The sequence below is a fragment of the Hydra vulgaris genome, chromosome 08 (assembly GCF_038396675.1).
Source record: "Hydra vulgaris chromosome 08, alternate assembly HydraT2T_AEP".
Lineage (NCBI taxonomy): Eukaryota > Metazoa > Cnidaria > Hydrozoa > Anthoathecata > Hydridae > Hydra > Hydra vulgaris.
The window spans coordinates 23,718,779-23,741,410 of NC_088927.1; the positions used below are offsets into that span (position 1 = coordinate 23,718,779).

General features: G+C 30.1%; 1 protein-coding gene across 1 annotated transcript in view; it reads right to left on the minus strand.

Annotated features, from left to right (window-relative positions):
- The window catches only part of LOC136083692 (uncharacterized), a 98,646-nt gene extending 80,090 nt beyond the window's left edge, over positions 1–18,556 (minus strand). The window contains exons 1-3 of the mRNA XM_065803271.1: positions 18,107–18,556; positions 17,746–17,997; positions 1,342–1,635 (exon numbers count right to left, since the gene is read on the minus strand). Coding sequence (XP_065659343.1) covers positions 1,342–1,635; positions 17,746–17,997; positions 18,107–18,176 — 616 coding nt within the window. The 5' untranslated portion in view covers positions 18,177–18,556. The remainder of the gene's footprint in view (positions 1–1,341; positions 1,636–17,745; positions 17,998–18,106) is intronic.
- Positions 18,557–22,632: the final 4,076 nt, after the last annotated feature.

Here is a 22,632-nt window from a genome sequence, read left to right on the forward strand (position 1 = left end):
AGTTTAGTTCTGCAAAGTTTAGAAATATATATATATGGATTGGGTTTCTATTATTTGCAAAGTATGGATTTTTAAGATAAATGTAAATCTTTAAAAACAATTTGTATGATTGATTTTTATAAAAACAATACTTTCAGCAACAATTGCGTTTTTGATGAAATTTTAATATCATTAACTAATACTTATAATCAAATAAACATACAGGAACTTACAAGCAACTAGACACAAAAACATATATGTATACACAGTGAATTATAAGTGGATAAACACCACACAAGAGTTTGAAAAAAAAACAAAACACACTAATATATAAAATGACTAACAGATGAACCAGCACCATGTCAGAGGTCCATACAGAATACATATAATTTTGAACACAAAAATATTGGTTGACAGGTAAACCAGAACAGCACCAGAGGTCAAGACAGAACACAAACACACAGAGATATAGTGATAGTGAAATTATAAATTAAAAAGCCTACTGTGAAGCATTTCCACTTGCCTTACGGCCATTTGCATTTATAGTTTACAGTTTTTAAAAGTTTTATACAGTATATATAAAATATCTACACTGTACAATATCTACAGGATATATACAATATCTACACTGTATCCTCTACAAATATCTTTGTAGAGGATACAGTGATCATCAGGTTCATACTTTAAAAAAACAGAAAAGATTTTGTAAAATAAATCCAAAAAAAATCAATAATTCAATTTTTTCATATTTGTCTTAATTTAGCTTTAAGTTAATGGCTGTCTCATGTTTTTACAACTTCTTTTTTTTTTTGTATGGATAATGACTGAATAAGTTAAAAAAACAAACTATTGAAAAAAAACATGATTAAAATTTTATTTACAGAAAACTTTTTGGAAATCTGCAAAAACTTAGTCTAAAAAATATTCTGAACTCCGAATATAGCTGGAAAAAAAAATCCTTGAGGATATCAGGTTTTTATAGTTTTACACAGGGTTTTCACAATTTTATACCAGATTATCTGTGTTTTTTTAATTTTTAGCCTTAAATTTAAACATCATTTTTATATAATCTTTATAGTTTTTAAAAAGATGTTAAGTAATTTAAAATTAGTTTTCAAATAATGTGGTATTAGGAATAAATTTTAAATGCATTAGGTTTATGATAAAATTAAAGCATTAGACTGAAACCAATTTAAAAACATATTAATTATACAAAATATTTATGCTCATTATATAAGATAAAATATATTAAAATATCGTTTAAACTTGCATTACAGATAAATTATTGATATAATAGTTACTTTTGACAAAAACTGAACTTTGGCAAATTTTTAAAACATCTCACATATACATTACTATTACCTATTATGTTAACAGTAACAGTGTAGCCAACTACTGAGCGGCCATTCTTTTGTTTTATATTATAACTGAAACTTGTGTTGTGTTCTTCAGAATTAACACTTCGAATAAGCAAACTGCCATTTTTTGTGTATAAATCTTTTTGAAGAACTTCCCATTCCTGAGGTTTGTTTTTTTTTTTCCAAAACACTTCAGCAACTGGTGGAACGCTCTCATAAACTTTCAGAGACGGTAAAAACAAATAACCTCTATTTATGATATTTTTATGAAAATCTTTAATTTCTTGATAATCAATAACTGAAAAAAAGTAAACAAAATTAAGATTCTAAAACAAAAAGATTTAAATTTATAACAAGTAATATAAAGTAATATAGAGTAAGGGATGCAAAGTCTCAAAAGGCTTTTTATTTCTATTTTTTCTTGGTGCCTTATCTTCTGAAGCTTTGAACATGTTGCTGATTTATGATTAAAAAAAAAATCATGAGATTTTAACTTATTATTTTTAAGTCGCATTCCTTTTAAGGTAATTAAAAAAAAAAATTGTTTTTGATCTCAAAAAAAATGTGATAGTACAGTTTTCACTACTGTCCAAATTAAAAGTAACTTTGAGACCAATCTCAATCAAAATTTTTAAAAAGCAAAAATTTCTCTACGGTTCAAATTGAACGAAATTTTTAGGCCACAAGAAAACAACAACGAAAAGACATCCATCAACAAATATGTCAAAAGCTGCAAGTTAAAATGAATGGCTCTTACACATACACAAATACAAACATATACATATATATATATATATATATATATATATATATATATATATATATATATATATATATATATATATATGCATATATATATATATAAAAACTACCATACAAAATTAGATAAATACGAACCCTAAAATCAAAACTCAATCAGACATGATCTACATTCGAACCACAATCTATCTATTAAAAGAAACATCATCTAAATAAGAATGAGTTCAAATAAAGATAGTTTATCTAATAAGTGAAAAGCATGCGAACGATGTAAACAGGCTGTATGTGAATAAGGGTGTATAGGTATAGGGTGTAAGTCTGTGCTGTTGATGTCATTCAGTAGAGTCTTGTGTTGTTAGTAACCAGCATAAAATATTTATATCTTAACTACACCAAGCCAGCCCAATCATACTCCAGAAAACCATGATGGATTAAACACCTACGCATGGATTTATAACTGACTTATGACTAAAAAACTAGCCCAGGCATCTTCCAGAGAAAAACAACTTCTTTCGCGGTGACAATAATTGGGATTTGAAAAATAGTCGCGCTCAATGATGTATGTTCAAAGCAACAAGAAATACTTGAAAGAAAATTGTTAAATTGCTACCAATACAAAACTGTAATACAGGTTTTTTATAATAAATGAAATAAAGAATTAATGAAAAGCTTTAGGTGAAGCCATAATTGAGAATAAAACAATAATTTATGCCAATAAAATAAAATGATATGTTTCATCATTGGTATAAAATGTTGTTTTATTCTCAATTAGAATTATTGATTAAGATTATTGTTCCAAAACTAAAATTTGTTAATTTTGCTTTTTAATTCTTTTTTTTGTTTTTTTTTAGTTGTATAGTTGCCATCTAGGTGCTGCTTGAATCTTTGTCGGAAGTGAAAAAGTGAAAAAAAAATTACCAGTTAAATAATAATGACAATGATGATACAAACCTAGTTTTGAATCCTAAATCTAATATAAATATATAAACATAGAATAATTTAACTTTTCAATATCAATAAAAATTTTCTCATTTTAACATTGGTTCATTAGTTTAAGACTAATCTTTGTTCAAAGGTAGTTACAATTACAAAAACTCGACTAAAAAAAGAAAAGAACTCTTAATAAAAAAAAAAAAACTTATCTAAAAAAAAATAACCCTTAGAATTACAAGTTTCTACAAAATTCTAATAGAACTAACACTACATGACATTAGAATATAAAGGTTCTATCTCTCTCTTGTACTCTCTTAAATTTTTTAAACTTAAAAGTAAAAATTTGTTAAATTAAAAGGTAAAAATATCAAATTTGTTAAACTGGTTGACTAGAACACACATTATTTATTATTGATTAAGTAATATAAATTGGAATAAGACAAAATTGGATATCGGTAGTTGAACATTTTAAGGTTAAATCTCCTAATTTTCATGGTAAAAAAAAATAATTTTTTGTTTTTATTTATATTATAATTTTGTTCAAAATTATACAATTTTAGCATACTAATCTTATTATTATTATTTATATAATACTTAAAAAAGTATGTTTTTGATTCTACATTGTTAACTTTACAACCTTATTTAATAAAGTTAGAACTAACAATTAATTTGTAAACAAACAATTTTAAAAATTATAAAATTAATAATGTAAGATTATAAAACATAAATAACATAAAAAACATATATTTTATCCAATATAAACAACAGTAGTTGTGAAAATATCAAAAAATTAAAAATCGAAAGTTAAATTCTCTCAACATTGAAAAATAGAATCCTATTATTCTAACGTCACGAATAGTTGAATTATTTAATAAATGAAAAAGTCAATATTTTTTTATAACCATTTCATGCTTTGTGTAGTTTACAAAGTTTAAAATATTTGAAACAATTTTTCTTAGTAAGATGAACAAAAGAATTTAAACTAAATCATTGAATTACTATTGAAAAATAACAATATTATTATTTAAACTAAAACATTTACAAATTTCTGTTAGGGAACTTTTTTTTTTTTTTTTTTTTTTTTTTTTTAAACATCTTCGCTTCCAACAAGGCTGCAAGCAGCCACTAATTAAAGTTGGAAGTTACTGTAAGAGAAAAGATGAAGATTGTAGAGCAAGATAACGATTGACGGACGATTTAAAAGATTGCAAATTATATGAATCAGGAAAGCAAGATGAAGGAAGCGAATTCCAAAGAGCTGATGTTCGAGGAAAAAAACTAGACGAATAAGCGTTTTTGGAGCACTTAGGAACAGTCACAGAAAAAGGATGACACTTAATTGAATGACGAGTAACACGAGAATGAATTTTAGTAGATGGCACAAGAGACGTTAGCTCTTTCGAGCAGTGCCCATTATAGTATTTGTAGAAAAGAGAAAGAGAAGCAACATTACGACGATGTGATAATGGTTGAAGGTTGGCTGCAAGAGCAGGTCCAACTATGTTTACAATGCGTTTTTGCACCTTGTCTAAAAGAGAAAGGGCATCATTAGAAGATCCGCCCCAGATATGGCAACAGTATTCCATACAAGGCCGGATTTGAGATTTATAGAGGTAGAGAATAGAATCCAGAGTAAGAAAGTGGCGAGCTCGATAAAGAGATGCAACCTTAGCAGATGCTAATTTTGCAACCGATTTGATATATGGTTTCCAAGAAAGATTGGAAGTAAGAGTTAATCCTAGAAGATGAAGAGTAGGTGACTCATCGAGTACATCACCGTTCATAAATATAGGAAGATCTAAATTATTGCGATAACGATTGGCTGAAAAAAATTGAGTTTTATCTGAATTAAAGTTCACCAGCCACTGTGAGCCCCATGCTGTAGCAGAAGTGAGATCCTTTTCAAGCTCAAATGCCCCCTCCAGGCAATCAGAGGGTGTTGGTTTCTTATCACGACAAGAATAAATGGTAGTATCATCAGCAAACAATGCCACCTTAAATGTGAGAATATCTGGAAGATCGTTAATGTAAATTAAAAAGAGTATAGGGCCAAGGATAGAACCTTGAGGAACCCCTGAAGTTACAGAATAAGAAGAAGAGTGTTGTCCATCGAGGACAACTTTTATGCTACGATTGGAAAGGAAGGATTCAATGATCTTAAAGATGTTGCCGGATACACCATAAGAAGAAAGCTTATGGAGAAGACCAGCATGCCAAACTTTATCAAACGCTTTTGAAATGTCAAGAGCGATGGCCTTAACCTCTCCACCTTCATCTAATGCACGATAAAACCTGTCAGTTATTACTGTTAGCAAATCAGCTGTAGAACGAGAAGATCGAAATCCATATTGATGGTCAGAAAGTAAGTTATTAGATTCAAGATGAGAAATTAAGTGTTTGTTAATTAAAGATTCAAAAACCTTGCTTATGATAGGAAGAAGACTTATGGGACGGTAGTTAGACGAATCAGATCGCTCCCCAGAATTTTTGAAGATAGGGATAACAGATGCGGCTTTCCAGCAGGCTGGAAAACAAGACTCTGATAAGCACTTGTTGAATAGTTTTGAGAGTATAGACGACAGCTCTGGAGAACACTTCTGCAAGACAATAACAGGTATGCTGTCTGGGCCACAAGCTGTAGAAGAGTCTAGACAGGAAATCACTTTAGATACAGATGCTGAAGTGATATGAATGTCAAGCAATGAATCAACCTGTTTGTTGGCAATATCAGGTAGAACGCAATTAGTGGAATCAAGAGATGATATTGATGAAAAGTTTTTAGCAAACAGTTCGGCTTTGTCTTTAGGTGAGGTGACAAAGTCTGAACCATACAAGAGAGGTGGAATTATAGATTTGCCCTTATTATTGATATTATTAAAGATTCTCCAAAAGTCACGAGAGCCTAATTTTTGAGATGAGATACGAGATTTCATGACCTGAGAATAGCGGGTTTTGGCGTTAGACAAAACCTTTTTACAGTTGTTTCGAGCAGTAATAAACAGACGCCTGTTTTCTGGAGAATAGTTTTGCTGATAAATATGGAAGTAACGGTTTCGATTGGCAATCGCAGCAGCACAGTGTGAGGAAAACCATGGAGGAGAGTGAGGCTTGACCTGGAATCGTCGAGAGGGAATAAAAGATTCCATGCCAGCCTGAATCCACGAAGTTATATAAGAAGCACATTTGTCGACAGGAAGTCGAAAGATTTCTACCCAAGGGCCATCACGAAGAAAATCACGGAAAGAATCCCAGTCAGCTTTACTGTAGTTGTAAGAGGTTCGATAGTAGGGGTATTCAGGTGATGAAGAAGAATGAGATATTAGTTTTAAAGAGATCAAACTGTGATCAGAAGCACCTAAGGGTGAATGTGGAGAAACTGAGCACTGACTAGGATCAGAAACAAGACATAAGTCGAGTAGAGAAGGTAAATGATTAGGGTTGTCAGGAAAGCGAGTTGGAAAGTTGACTATTTGAGTTAGGGATTGAGAAAGGCAAAAGTTGTGGGCTTTAATGCCTGCAGAGTCACTGACACTAGAGCCAAGCCATTCAGAGTGGTGAGCATTAAAGTCACCGACAACAACTATATTAGCTGATGGATAAAGAGAGAGGGCTTGGTCAATATGATCAGAAATAACATCAAAAAGAGTACAGTCTTGAGATGAAGGAGATCGATATAGAACAAAGAGAAAGGCAATAGAGTGAAGTGGTGCTAAACGAAAGCACATGAAAGAATAGTCTGTGGATTCAAACCTAGTTTCACGACAAACAGGTGAATTCTTACGAATGTAAATGCCCAGGCCAAGCATGTGACTATTGGAGTCTTTACGAATCAGAGGAAGATAACCATCAACACTAAGATCACAAGATGAGACAGCCGAACTCAAATTAGTCTCACAAAGAGCAAGTAGGTCTGGTGAACTTTGCAAGAGATAAGACTCAACAGAAGAAAAGTTACTTCGAAGACCACGAATATTAGTGAATGATAGGTTTAGAGAACTTGGTGATGATGATGGTTTTTTGTGTTTTATAGTTTTTGGTACTTTATTCATTTTTAAATTAGATTGAAGAACTTGACTCAAAGCATAGATAGTACTCAGAACACTGTTTAATAGCCCAAGCAATTGCCTCATTACTACTAATAAACCCTAAGCCGTAACAAAGGGCTCCAAATGTGGCCTCCGCAATGCACACCAAAAGTACAAACAGGGACACCATCCATGCGCAACATGGCACTGTTAATACTTTGATATTTTTCAGCTGTTGATGGAATCAGCCTCTCTGAGAGCTACCACAGAGTTCGGGAAACCTGACTACCAGCCGGCCTCAGAACCATAAAACTGAGTTTTAGAGCTGTACCCTCATAAGGAGATAATAGAATGAGTTGCCTAGTCATAAAAACAGTGACACAAGCAAACCCATGCATTGAGTCAAGAAGATCCAGCATTCAACATCCTAAACTGGAAACAATGTATTAAAAATACATCTGCGCCAGCCTAATAGATGAAGAAGGGGTGCGAGGCTGGTCAACAGATAGAATCTGTTTACCCCTTAAGTCTTTGCCTAGGAGGCCTTCTACAAGACAGTAGCTGGGTGCATTTAACATCTGCCCAAGATGAGTATTTTTATCGAGACACCATCTCTAGCCTTTACTCAACCAAGAGCCCCAAGGCAGGGGGTGTTTTAAATCGGAGTTGGCATCTCCTAGCCTTTGCCTAAAAAGGCGTATCCTACAAGGCAGCAGGACATGAAGCAGATTGTACTGGGTTACATGTTACCAGTAGCAGGATAACCTGATCTGACAACAAAACGTTTTGTCAATTTTTTAAAGATTTAGTTTAACATTAAGACCTTTTGTTTTAAAAAACTTTTTAAATAGTTCATTTTGTGTTTGAATCAAATTCAAGATGACTGGAGTAATCAAAGAGAAAGACAAAAAGTAGAAAACTCAATACGAGTTTTCTACTTTTTGTAAAAATTCGAAATTTTACTGGTTTATTGCTGACATTCGAAAGGAATGTCAACAATAAACCAGTTAATAGCTGAGTTTTATGCAGCTTCTAATTCACCAGCCACTGCCTAAACTCACATTCAAGATCAGCTGCTTGTTTTAAGCACACAGAAAGTGATGATTTTTTAATCAAAAATGTATAGTCATTGCCAAATAAAGGTATGATTATCAGAAAAATCAATAATATAGGTGAGAAATACCACAGGAACAAATATAGTACCTTGTGTTTATCCAAGTAATTGTTCAAAATAAATGGGAGTAATTGTCCATTAAGAACAACACTGATATTGCAATAAGAAAAAATTAATATAACAAATTTAAAAAAATTTCTTAACATATAAGCCAGATAAAGAAAAAGTCCAGCGCTCCAGACTTTATAGAAAGCCTTTGATATGTCAAGAGCAATATCCCTTGCCTCACTGTTTCCATCAAATGAATAACAATATATGTTTTTCTTTCAAAACTATTAACATTAGCTACAAACATATCTTTTTCTCCAGAAGCAGTTACCTTTTTACACGCTGATACGCAAATCATCTGTAACAATTTTGCTTTATCTTCTCTAATAAACCTTGTTCAATATACTAATTATTACTAGTTTAAGAATATGGCTGTGTTTCATTCAATATTTCTACCATTCAATTTTTCAACCATTCATTCAACTGATAATCATCTTTCTCTTGGCAAATACATAAATAGGAGAGAATTGCTGAAATTGGAAAAGCTCTTAATTAAAATTTATTTTGGAAATAAAGTGTCTCAGCTATACATTGCATTTTTCTAGTAAAATGTCTTATTTTCTACGTTTTGAAAGATTCGGAAAACTATCTCATAAAAATGCATGTGCACAATCAATTTTAAGCACTTTTGCCTCACTTTTTTAAAAGTGATCTAATTTTATGTTCACACTATATTGAAGCACTGGGTAAATTATAACTCTGTGGGTTATACAGTTCTTCATTCTTAATGCAATGAAATTTAAAATGCAAGTTATGAATATAAATAAAATGAACTTATCTTATATAATGCTGCAAGCATGATATTGCAGTGGTACAAATAAATTGTCAAAAAATCAGTAATAAAATTAAGGGTTGAAGAAATACTTTAGGCGCAATTTATTTTTAATAATTTTTAATTAGAAAATCCTAATAGGTTATGCTTTTGAACAATTTATTATTTGAAAAAATTCATTTTGTATAGGCAATTTTAATCCTATTAAAAGTTTTAAAAAAGTTGTTTGAAATGTTACTGTAGAGATGAAAAGAATTTTTAATTCATTTCTGTTCATTTTACTGGGTATTTTTTTAGAAGAAGCAAGCTGATACGATTAAGATATCAAAGTATTTCAAATTAGAAAACTGGTTGCCTTGATATGGGCAACCAAATCAAAGCAAATGAAAGTCATTTTTCCTAATTCCAAGGGCTGATATATATACATATATATACATAAATAAATAAATATATATATATATATATACATATATATATATATATATATATATATATATATATATATATATATATATATATTTATATATATTCCTATAGTAAATGTCTTAAACCTACCATTTTTGTATAAATAAACTGCATTTAACTACTCTATGCTTTTAAACAATATATGTTTGGTTGGGACAGGCAGTCTATCAATTAATACAAACACTTATAAAAAATTTTTTTTTACTATTTGAGGTTATAAAAAATTAATTTTTTAAAAACAAACAAACATAAAATGACCTGACAATAGAAAAATTTTATATATATATATATATATATATATATATATATATATATATATATATATATATATATATATATATATATATATATATATATATATTAAACAACTTATTTGTCAGTCAATGTAGGATCACTCCTCACATTTTCTACCTATTTGTAAGTCAATGTAGCAGCACTTCTTGTATGTTTTACCTATTGTCAGGTGATATGTGTAAACAATAAAAAAATTAAAATTAAAAAAATTTTTGAATGTTCTTATTCTTACTAAAAAGATAACAAACATTTTAGACTATTAAATTATGTTTTTGTAGTTGTTTAAAAACTTAACTTTGTTTTTGTAGTTGTTTAAAAACTTAATGGTTTCTAGAAAAGTCATATATATATATACAGGGGCTATTCTAGACCATTTTTTACAGCGCCGACTATATTTGTGTGCCAATTTAGACCCCATCCAAATAGAAAATTGAGGACTTTTTTCTTCTTACATTTTTACAGCAAATATTGTTTTCACTAGAAAACGCCAATAATATTAAAATTTAACAAAAAGCACTGATAAATAAGAAACTTAATAGAAATATTGGCAATATTTCTACTAATTTCTCCGGGACAGGGGGAATGGTACTGCCGCCCAAATCATTTTCCTAGAAAAGCCCCCGATATATATTTACGTATATATACATATGTGTGTATATATATATACATATATATATATATTTTTTTTTTTTTTCTTTTTTTTTTTTTGACTGTAGACATCATGTATGCGAGTATGTAACTTATTATTTTAAAAACATCAATAAATATGTATTTCTCTTGATACTAAATTTATTTTTTAAAAGAAATTTTCGCTGGATTGTTGTGATTAGCATCTTCAACTTAACAGTACTCTTGAGCTGACTTTTAAGTACTTTTAAGTACTTAAAAGTTACTTTTAAGCTGAAGACGCCAGTCACAACAATCCAGCGAAAATTTCTTTTAAAAAAAGATTTTAGCATCAAGAGAAATTTGTTTTTACTGATGTTTTTATATTAATAATCATAATATTACTAATATATATATATATACATATATGTATATATAAACATATATATATGTGTGCGTGTGTGTGTGTGTATATATATATATATATATATATATATGTATATACATATATATAAGAAACCCAAAGGATCTAGCAAACTGGAGCAAGGAGTATCTTATAATCAAAAAAAACTTAGAAAAGCATTGGTTATTCAAAACAAAATAGTGTCTGAGGTAGTTACAAACAAAACAAAATTAAGTAAAAAAACACGTAACAAACAGCAAAAAAACTTTTATTTCATAAAAATATTAAAATCATAGCAATGAATATCATAATATTAATTGTACCCAGCCTTACAACAGAAACAACACACCAGGAACCCTGACCAACTTCTGTTTCCACGCATTACTCTATCCTTCACAAATACATTTTTTCTGGAAAAGTGTCAAGATTAGAATCAGAATTTTCAAAATTAAAATGAGCAAAATATATTAGTCTGGTAGAAGATTTCAGATTTAATGATAACAAAAACTCAAACTTATTTTATATATGCTGGGAACATTGCCCCTATTGCTAAATTATGTAATATTTTAATAGATGATATGCAGAAGCCTTTTTAACTGGTGCTGTTTTAAATATAATAGATTTAAAGCAGCCAAGTAGAATAAAGTAAAGCTGTTCTTGGAAAAACAAAACAGTCAAATAAATAAATGTCAACTATAACAATAAAATAAGGTACAAGGCATCATTTATCCATAAATAAAATTTTTTAATATTCTTTTGAAATAAATGGGAAAAGTTGAAAGCTGACCACCTGGCAGTTTTGCTAAACACTGATAATGTGACATCTACTTGTTGTACTTTATATAGCAACATCCTTAAGCTAGGACTACAGGCGTTATAAAACTGCTAAATGAATATAAACATTATTCATAGGAAAATATGTTCTGATAGAATTGCAATATATAAATCAGAAAAGATTTTTCTTTAAAATCGAAATAAATAATTTTTCAATTACTATGAAGTCATGTCTCTAAGTAGAAGAAAATGTAAAAAGTTAAAGATATGTAATATAATCAAAATATTTATTTTGTATCGGATTTAATTTTTCCGAATCCGGCCAGAGCTGGATTTGCCAGAATTTCTACTGACAAATCTGGCCGGAGTCGGATTTTAAAACAAAATTGTAGGATCCGAAATCCTGTACATCTATCCTACTTGATATTTATATGGTCAACAATGTTGACCCTTCTCAATACAAAGTGACAACTGCATTCTGTTAAACTTCATTGTAATTATTAAAATAGAAGGAAACAATTTTACATAACATATCAAAATAATTGATATACGATTGGAACTTTCAATTTGAAAGTGAAGTAAAGTAACTTTATTTTCAGTTATTTTTCTAAAATGTATCTGCTCAGTTCCGAATTGTACTTTAAAAATATTAGATGAGCTGCATTGTGTGGCAGAAGTGAACTAGGATGATCATTGAGAACCTCTGCAGCAACACTGAACAAACATTCTGATGGTGAACTTGTCAGTGGGGCACCCAAATTTATGCGAGCTATTGTCGCCACAGCTTGCAATCGTTGCATGTAGTCACTCCACCACTGTAGTGGATAAGCATGTCTATTTATTTCTGGTTCTGCCAGATACTGGCTTAGCTGAGTATTAATGCTTGTTGGTAATTGTTGTTCATGTGGTGTGCCACCAGCAGACGTAGACTGAACAATTTTATCAATACAATGTCAGAGTAATGATGATGTAGAAAAATATCCAGCTGGGCTCGCTTTGCTGGAATTTCTTCAATTTTATTAATTTGCTGCTCAGAATGCTCAGATGGACTTCCATCTTGCATAGATACCCTCTACACAGTAACTTTATTGAATGTATATTTAACCACATTTGTGTCTTCACATCAGACTCTATTGTGTGTCTTCACTTCAGAATATTGTGTCTTCTCTTTCGAATTTTTTGTTGAGTTGTAGTTTGAAATTAGGGTTAGCCAATTAAATTGTAAAGAAATGTAAATACAGATACCATTACAAACATAGAGTTCATAGAATATGGAATTGCAAAGAGCATTGATTTGTGAAAATAAAATATTAAGTATACATGTAAACACGGGCAAAAAAGATGCAATAAATATCTGACCAAGATTCATAAATCCGACTAAAAATTTGCTGCATTTGTTAACTTTTTGACAGAGCCAGATTTATAAAACTGGCCAGGTTAGAGCCAGAGCCGAAATTATGCTTGATTTGCATGCAAAATCAATAAAAAAGCATTTAGAGGTTCTGCTTGTGCTTTAAAATGTTAGGTGATTTTATATATATAGTAATGCTCCTGATTTCAAATATGTAGTTAGAATATTTCTAGCAAGTCAGGATTTTGAGTTACCTTACATTACAACTTTTCCAATGCATTATACTTTTGACATGCAACAAATAATCGTGTTGTTATTTGTCATTCAGCTACTTTTATAGCTGTGGTAGTAAACAACTGGGGTTGATATTAAACTATAGCCAGAACCGAGCTTGATAAAATATAGCCGGGGCCGGGTTTGTGACCAGGACAATATAAGCATTTATATATCATAAGGTTAGATTTTTTTTCAAAATGCAAGTTATGTTTTATATATGCATATATAAACTTTATTATGATCAACATGATCATCATAATCATCATTACCATCAACATCATTATTATCATCATCATCATCATCATTATCATCATCATCATCATCATCATCATCATCATCATCATCATCATCATCATCATCACCATCATCATCATCATTATTATAAGCATCATCATCAACATCATTATCATCATCATTATCATCATCATTATCTTCATCATCATTCTCATCTTCATTATCATCATCATCAACATCATCATCATCATCAACATCATCATCATCATCATCATCATCATCATCATCATCATCATCATCATCATCATCATCATCATCATCATCATCATCATCATCATCATCATCATCATCATCATTATTATCATCATTATCATCATCATCATTAGCATCATCATTATTATCACTATCATCAACATCATCATTATCATCATTATCGTCATCATCATCAGTAGCAGAAGGCTTAAGCTTTACACTTCATGCTGTTTCTCTAATCATAGTCAATGCTCAAACGATCTATCATTTCTATTACAATAAACCAAAACTCATTCTTGCTTGGCTTCTTATTCAATAAGTTGCATCATTTCACTCTATCTGTCCCTATTTATCAAATAATGGCATAAATATATGCCAGAATTTATTAAATAGAAAACGTAAGTATAAAATTAAAATATATAAAGAACTATAATTTTTTTTTAGCCCAACCAATTAACCCCTACTAAATCTTATAATTTTGCCAGGGCCAGGGCCAGGATTGCAAAAAGAATCATTTTCAGCTGGGCCCAGGGTCCCCATCACTTACTAAGCTGTGATTGCAGTTTCCCACCTTACATGACTCTGAATTTGTTCTCACAGCACATTTTGGTTGATAACAATATCAGAATCTACTTGCGTTAATGGCTAATGATGTAGGCCTATGTATAGTAGCTGAATTCAACATCAGTAGGCCACATAGGAAGGCAGATTGGTACTTATTAAGCTTTCATTAAGTGTTTTGTCAGTTAAGCTGGAACTTTATAAGTTAATTAAAAACTGACTCTGACTAAAAATTTATTACACGTGTACTAAAGATGAATGTTCATAATTTGTAGCTTTTTATTTATAAAAATGTTTTATAAACAGTATAACTAAAGATATAAAGTTTATAATTCGTTTGAAAAGATGAATGAAAGAAGCAGAAAACCATCTTGACTGTTATTGTTATGCTTGTGGATTATTCACTACAGAGTCAGAGAAAAAGAATATGAACCCATTTGTCAAATTTGCTTATAATACTTACTTTAGTGTGAAGCTTGGATACCAAGACAAGAAATGGGCACCATACATCAATTGTGTGTCATGCTACTCGAATTCGATGCTTGAGGAAAAAAGAAGTTTGTCATTTGCAATTCTTATGGTTTCAAGAGAACCAAAAAACCATAGCACAGATTGCTACATTTGCATGACAATAACAGCGAGATTTTCTGGTAAGAACAAGTAGAAGATTGAATATTCAAACATACCTTCAGAATTAGACCTGTATCCCACAAAGACACCTTGCCGCTTCCTGTGCCTCCTAGTGACACTGATATTGTTAAAATTGATGAATCAGCGCCAATCCCTTCCTCTCATGAAAATGCTGACAGCTTGATGCACCTGAAGACAATAAACCTCATTACATCGAACAATCTTTTAGTAAGAGATTTGAGTTTACTGAAAGGTAAAGCAGAGCTTCTTGCATCCTGTCCTAAACAGCGGAATCTCTTGTCAAAGTATACTAAAGTAACATTCAGAAAACGAAGTGCAAATCTTTTACAAATCTTTAAAAGACAGAACAAGTGCTCTTACTGTAAGGATAAAGAATGCGGTAGTGGTAGTGTGCTCACTTCATAAGCGAGAGGACCCGAGTTTGATCTCCACCATGTCCCTGGTAATACCGCGCTCAACTCCTTTCTGCACTGCCTACCAGGCCTTGTTCTTCAAGGTTCATGTTTCAGAGTTATAGAGTTGAGAGAGGGTTATACCACAAATAAGTAGCCTCCTCGCCTGTAGTGGCCTTCTCAGCCTTGAGGAGGTAAATTACCAAAAAATAAAAATAAAAAAAGAAGGTCATGACCTGGATGACCTTAGCTGTCATCACAAAACTCATATGTCTCTTCGTAGATGCTTCAAAAACATAGCAACTCCAAGCCTTCAGCGCCAATATTCTTTGCTGCAGATATGAAAAAATCAGATAATAGCATGAAAAAGTTTTGTGTTAATCAACAAGGAAAACTTGCTGGAATATTTGTGCTGACTTTAAAGTTATCGGACTAGCGATTGACATGCAAAGTGGGTACACAAAGTACTGCTGCTTCCTGTGCTTGTAGGATAACTGTGCTATCAAGTAGCATTAATCACAGAAGCATTGGCCAGTGAGATTTAAATATATCCCAGGAAAACATAATGTAAAGCGCAGTCCACTAGCACGGCAAGTCAAAATTTATTATCCACCTCTACACATCAAGTTGCAATTGATAAAGAACATAGTGAAAGCTCCTTAAGGCAAATTAGATGGCTTTCAGTATCTCAAAGAAAAAATTCAAAGGATGAGTAATTCCAAGATCATAGAAGGAGTCTTTATAGGATCTCCAATTAGACATGTTATAATGAATGATTCCAATTAGACATGTTATAATGAATGATTCCACACATCAAAGCTGACTGACTAGCAAAGACAGCCTCGAATTCATTTAAGGCTGCCCGCAATGGGTTTCTTGGAAACAGAAAATCCGACGACTTTAGAGATCTGGTCAAGAAACTTATAACGGACTATGGGGCCATTGGAGCGATTGCAGCTCTTAAGATGCATTTCCTGCATTTTTATACTGAACTCTTTCCTGAAAATCGAGGTAATATAAGTGATGAGCACGGAGAACGTTTTCAGCAGGGCATTTCATAGCTATGATGGGTGATTTTAATTGGTTTCTGCAGAAAGACAGTAGAACTAGTCATCACTTCTTCAAAATTTTCAGACTAGATTAACTTTAATTCTAGACATGCTAAAGACATTCCTGTAATCAGAATATTGCATATTATAAAAGACACACTCTGTTTATCAAGTTGCAGAAATTTTTTATTTATTTTGTTGCACAGTATTGCTAAATCTAACTTTGTTCCTAACTCCCTGAATGTTGTGTTAGTTTACCTAACTGTATTACATTTGCAGTCAGGTCAATTAAATTCTGTGTTGATCCGACTGCAAATATTTCTGTATTATTCGGTTATAAGTTTTTAAATTAAAATTAATTTGGATTGAATAAAGTAAAAACTAAAGTTCCCAAAAAATAAGAAAAAATAAAGTTCCCTATTGTAAAAATCACACATTGTGTTATCAGCAGATGCCATACAGATTTCCTCCTCAGAAAAATATTTTAATTGGACTAATTTTTTTAAATTTACAGTTCACTAGCATTATATAAGTTTATTGAAATATAAATGTTTCAACCTTCTAAGTACTAAATTATAAGGAATTTATTGGTTCAACATTAAAGTTCCATTTTCATTGAATTGATATTTTACAAGCAAACTTATATCTTTCACTATTGCTGCATTATAAGTGATCTTGTATCAATAATTAGTTCTTAAACTTGTAAGTTTAAGTACTAAATAAAGTATACTAATTAAGTGAACTGATATTCTATCACTCTCATTTTAAATCTAATACTCTATATGAAAATATTTAGTACACTAACCAACAACAACTTTATTGCTGCTTTGCAAACTAATTAGTTTTAAAATGCTAAAATAAGGTGGAAAACATATTTATTTTGATAACTTTTTTAAATATAAAATAAATCAAAAATCATGTTTAAATAGAACATAATAATAAAAAAAAAATTTTCATCAACAGTATCTATATCTAACACAATTTTAATCCATATTCTAATCATATAGAGCTGTATATCAATCTCTGATTGATATACAACCCAATCTATATTTACCACAAATTAATTTCAATTTAAATACTTATAACTGAATATTACAGAATTAGGATTGACCCATTTCCTAATTTAAATCATTTCTTAAATTATTAGCAATATGGTTTGCTTGACTGCATATTGAAAACAGTTGCACAAGTCATTTCAAAATATTGTTAACTCAACTACAAACCCATCCAACACAGAATTTGGTTGGGTTTACAGTTTAGCTGCTTTGCGAACTAAATTGTTTTAAAATGCTCAAAATAAAGTGAAAAACATATTTATTTGGATTATTATTTCAAAAATAAAAGAAATTAATATTATGTTTAAATAAAACATAAGAATTTCAAATTTACCAGGTTTTTTAACTAGCGCTGTGCGACTTCTTACTGTTCCAAAAGAGTTTGAAAGAAGACAAGTATATGCACCATACTTCTCTACTTGTATATGAGTTAAATTTGTAAACTTTGACACTATTTCTGTTTCATACATCCATTGATAAGAGACTCCCACTGGATTTTGGTTTGCAACACAACTAAGATTAGATGATGATGAGTTAAAGAACCATGTGTCTTGAGGCTCCTCACCAAAAGTTGGAGGAGGGTCCACTTAAACAAAAAAAATTACCATTAGATGTGTTTTTAGTTAATATAAAATGTTTAATATTTTATTTCTGTATTTTTAACTTTTTAAATATATTTATAATTATTGGATTACCAAAAGATGCAGATAGTTTCAAGCTGATATTTGTATACAGAATGAGTAGATAAAGACTAATAACTCTCATAGTTTTAAAACAATATACTACTGTTGAATGTGGCTTATAAAAAACAAGTTATTATCAAAGAAAAAAAAAGTTATAATTCAAAAAAGTTTAATTCAGAATTTAAAATTTTAAAAGATTTTTTAAATTTGCTAACGTTCATTAGGATAAATCCAAAGATCTTGCTCATGAGCTGGAAGAAAATATTTAAATATTGATTACACAGAAACTTGCGATCACAGGTTTCTATGTAAATGTAAATTGAGATAATAAAACAATATACTGTTTAACTTTTCGACTTTTTAAATTTGATATTTTTAGAATTATAATCTTTCTTAATGTCGAAATTGATTTTAAATTTTTTAAACTTTTTAGATACATTAAGTTAAAAAAATTAAACTTTTTTGGAGTTTTTATTTATTAATGTCACGACCTACTTTAGGCACGGGGTGTACTATTCCTGGTGAAATATTTATTTATTTAAAGTGAAAAATTTCATCCCATGTAATGAGTGTTGACTTACAGATACTATTCTATCACATGACGTTAAAATTCGCAGACGTCATACTGTATGGCAAATAAAGTAAACAAAGCGAGCGTTTATTAGCATAACGCAATGATATATTAAAAATAACTAGATGTCTAACTGCCGTAAATCGGCATAAGAAAAAGTGAAGCAAAAATCGGCCATTATGGGGGGCAAAATCTTTACGCTATTTATCAAAACAAAACAAATACAAAGCTTAAGATTGTTTAATTTAATGTAATCAATAAAAAATCGATAAACAGATATCTGAAAAATTTGATGTTATTTTGATTTAAAATTTAATAATTAAGTAAAATATGGTTGTTTTTTTTGTTAAACATTTCAAAATCATACTTATTTCATGTTTTTTTGATTTTAAAATTTAACATTTAACTCAAATCTTAGATTTAGTTGGATTTTAATCTATAATCTATTAACATTTTATGCACCTGTTAGTCATTAATTACCCTCTGCAGTAATGCTAGGAGGTATTATAACATAACTGCAAGGTAAACAGAGTCAAAAACTGTAATGAAACATTTTATAAAACTGTTTTGACTATTAACTAAGCTCTGTGTGACACAACTTAGAGGTTCCTTCTAGAAATGTTAGAATTTTATTTATGGTTAAAAACTTCTTGTTATCATAAAAATCATTATTACTTTTTTCTATAATTGATTTACCGTCAATAATTAAATAAATTTAGTTCAATGTTATGTTATAATCTAGTAAGGTTTTCAATACAAAAAAAGCTCCAAAGGTATTCAGGTATATAAAGAATATCTTTCCTTTGAAATACGAGTCTTTCAATATAAATAACAAATCAAGAAAAGTAACAGTTAATAAAATTTAATTTAATATTTTTATTTATAATATTTTCACACACACACACACACACACACACACACACACACACACACACACACACACACACACACACACACACACACACACACACACACACACACATATAAACTGAATTTTTAAGTAATTTATTATCCTTTTATATTGTTTATTTTATATTTATGTTATAAACCTTTAAATGTAATTAATTTATTAGATTGTTGACGTAGACCAATCATTGATTTTTTTAAAACTTTTTCTGTATATAATTGGCCATATCTTTGCAGTCTGATTTTAAAAAAGTCATTTGCTAACATTTTTATCAGTTGTGTGGAATGCATGTCTTCAGTGACAGCTTCATGCTCAGCATCGTGTTCATTTAGGTCTTTAAAAAAATGTTTTTCACTAATAATTTTATTAACTGCATAAATCATTTTCAGTTTAAGGTTTCGTTCCACATTCATTTTTGGTTTTTTAAAATTGTCACCGCAGACATAAATTTTGAAAACACTCTCGCATACTATTATAGTTTGTATAACATCATTTCTTGGAGCAATAAGCCCACCCCTATTTTTTATGTTAATCAATGAAAGAACTGATGTTCCATAAGAATGTTCCACAAAATTGTTTTGGGAAATAAGTGAGTTTGCACACACAGAACATGTTATCTTTGATAATAATCTTCTTACAATAAATCCAGATATATATCCTAGTATTGCTTCCTTATAGATAGAGGTATTATCAAGATAATTTTGAATTGTAACAATATCAATATCAAAGTTTAAAAAATCTGTTTCAGGATTTGAATAAATTGCATACTTTTTACTCCACTTTAATGCAAAAATAGAGCCATTTGCAATATCCTCAAATGTTAAACAATTTGCATGCTTTGAGCCTACAATAGAATTGCGCAAAAGAATTCTTTTTAAAGATGACTTAAGTTGGAGGGCATCTGGATTATTATTAAATCCATTCATTCCACGAATACAAGAGAACAGTAACTCAAGATGATCTTGTGAAAATTTGTATGTTAGGCAAAATTTAAAAGGATGAACATTTAAAGTCAAAAGCTCATAGGCTAAGTGTTGAAGACTTTTTGCAGCCACAATTAACCCTAATACAAAGGTTTTTCTCCTATGTTTTAATAATGGAGTACCATTAGCATCTGTCAACTTTGATAAGTAGTTTATTATTTGATCAAAAGTTGCATTCCAATAAGGATAATCATTCAAAAAAAGAGCTTTCTTATACGATTTTGAAAAAAGATTTTTAGAGTTCAGCATATCAAATAATTTGTCGATGACCCTTATAAAATTTATAGTTCCTTCAGCATGCTTGAAATTTGGATGTTTGGAAAACATCAGAAATTCAATTGCATCTGCAACTGAACTACTAAGTGTTTGTGCAGCAAACTTAACATTCATTTTGTGACGCTGGAAATAAATATGTTTTATTGAGATTTTATTTGCAAATTTTAATCCTTCTTCTTCCTGTATTTCATATAAAGCTTTTATATAACTCCATTTAATGTATTTTCCATCACAATCCTTAAGTACCTCTAAATCACATAATGCATTTCTAGCTAATTTTAGCATATGACTTGGGTCAGGGATTACATACAAGTAGTGATTATAGCCTTCAAAAGTAAATCTTCCATTAATTTTTTCTAGTCTTTTCCCAAATGTACATCCTAGTGATGCAACAGAATTAAAGTTAACATTTATACCATCAAATGTAATGCTACGTACATTAATTTTTTTATCAGAGGAAACTGTTAATGCTTTTTTAATAAGACATGAAAGGTTTTCAGCTGTTATTTTACTACACAGTATATAGCCAATAGGTGTTTTCCAATGACCTCGTAATCCTACCAGCATAAATACCAATGCTTCTGTAGCTGGTGTATCTGGTTCAATTGCAACAATATCTTTTCCATAATCTGTAAATCCAATGAATCGACCTGTCTTTTTATCGTTTAGAATTGATGTTTTGATTGCCATTGCATCTATAATTAATGCACAATCTTTAAAATTAATGTCAGTCTCTGCTTTTATACTAATATAACTTAAAACATCTTCAAAAAAACCAGGTTCACAATCTACAGAGGAAGTCCAGTTGGCTAGAGAGCTTGAAGCAGGTAAATGGAGTATAGGCCGTAGAAAATTGTATGCTTTAGGTGAGTAAAAATGCAGTGTTATTGCAAATTTTTTAATTTCATCAGTATACCTATGCCCTTTTGGAAGTGAGGTATTGTTTTTAAACTGATTTTTTATAATATCAAAAGTCAATCCACTAAAGTTTTCACAAAGAATATTAGCAGCATCTTCAGAAACAATTTTTTTTTTGCTTAGATTTTTTAGCATAACCTTTAATGAATTTATTTTTTTTTCTTTTCGTCGCAACTTTTGTTTAAGAATTTTAATTTTTGCCTTTAATTTTGCTTTAGTTGGACTTGCATTTGTCGATAATGTACTTTTAGAAATAATAGAATCATCATTAATAATTGTGTTACTACTTTCGATAAATTTAAAGCTACTATCTATATCCACCTGGGCCAGGTCCTGGCAATCAATACTCACTGTTGTTTTTAAAATAACACTATTAATATAAATTTCGTTACTATTAGCAGCAACATTATTGTTATCACTTATATCCGAATGGAAATCGATGTGATGGTGACTGCCTGTTTCTGAAACTTTTTTAATGAGTCTCTTTTTATTTTTTTGTGGCGATATAGAACTAAACTTTCTTTTGACTTTTGGTTTTGAATCAATAATAACAGATGGCACAGAAAAAGGTTTTAATTTAGGCTTGTTATTAAAATCAGGTATACTGTAATCTGAAGGTAAAAAGTGATCACTACATATGCGGCTGTGCTCAGTAGGAATAAATGTTTCACGTTTTATCGCAACAATCCACCTTTTACAGAGTTCCCTATTATTAATTGGAAATTAATGAAATGCTCTGTTGTCGTTTTTCATTGCTCTATTTGTGCAACCAGCTGCAGCACAAGAATTAACCATGATTTATAAATTTTGAATATTAAATATCGAATATTATTTGATCCAAACAACCGTGATTTACTATTTTTTAAATTTGCCCCCCATAATG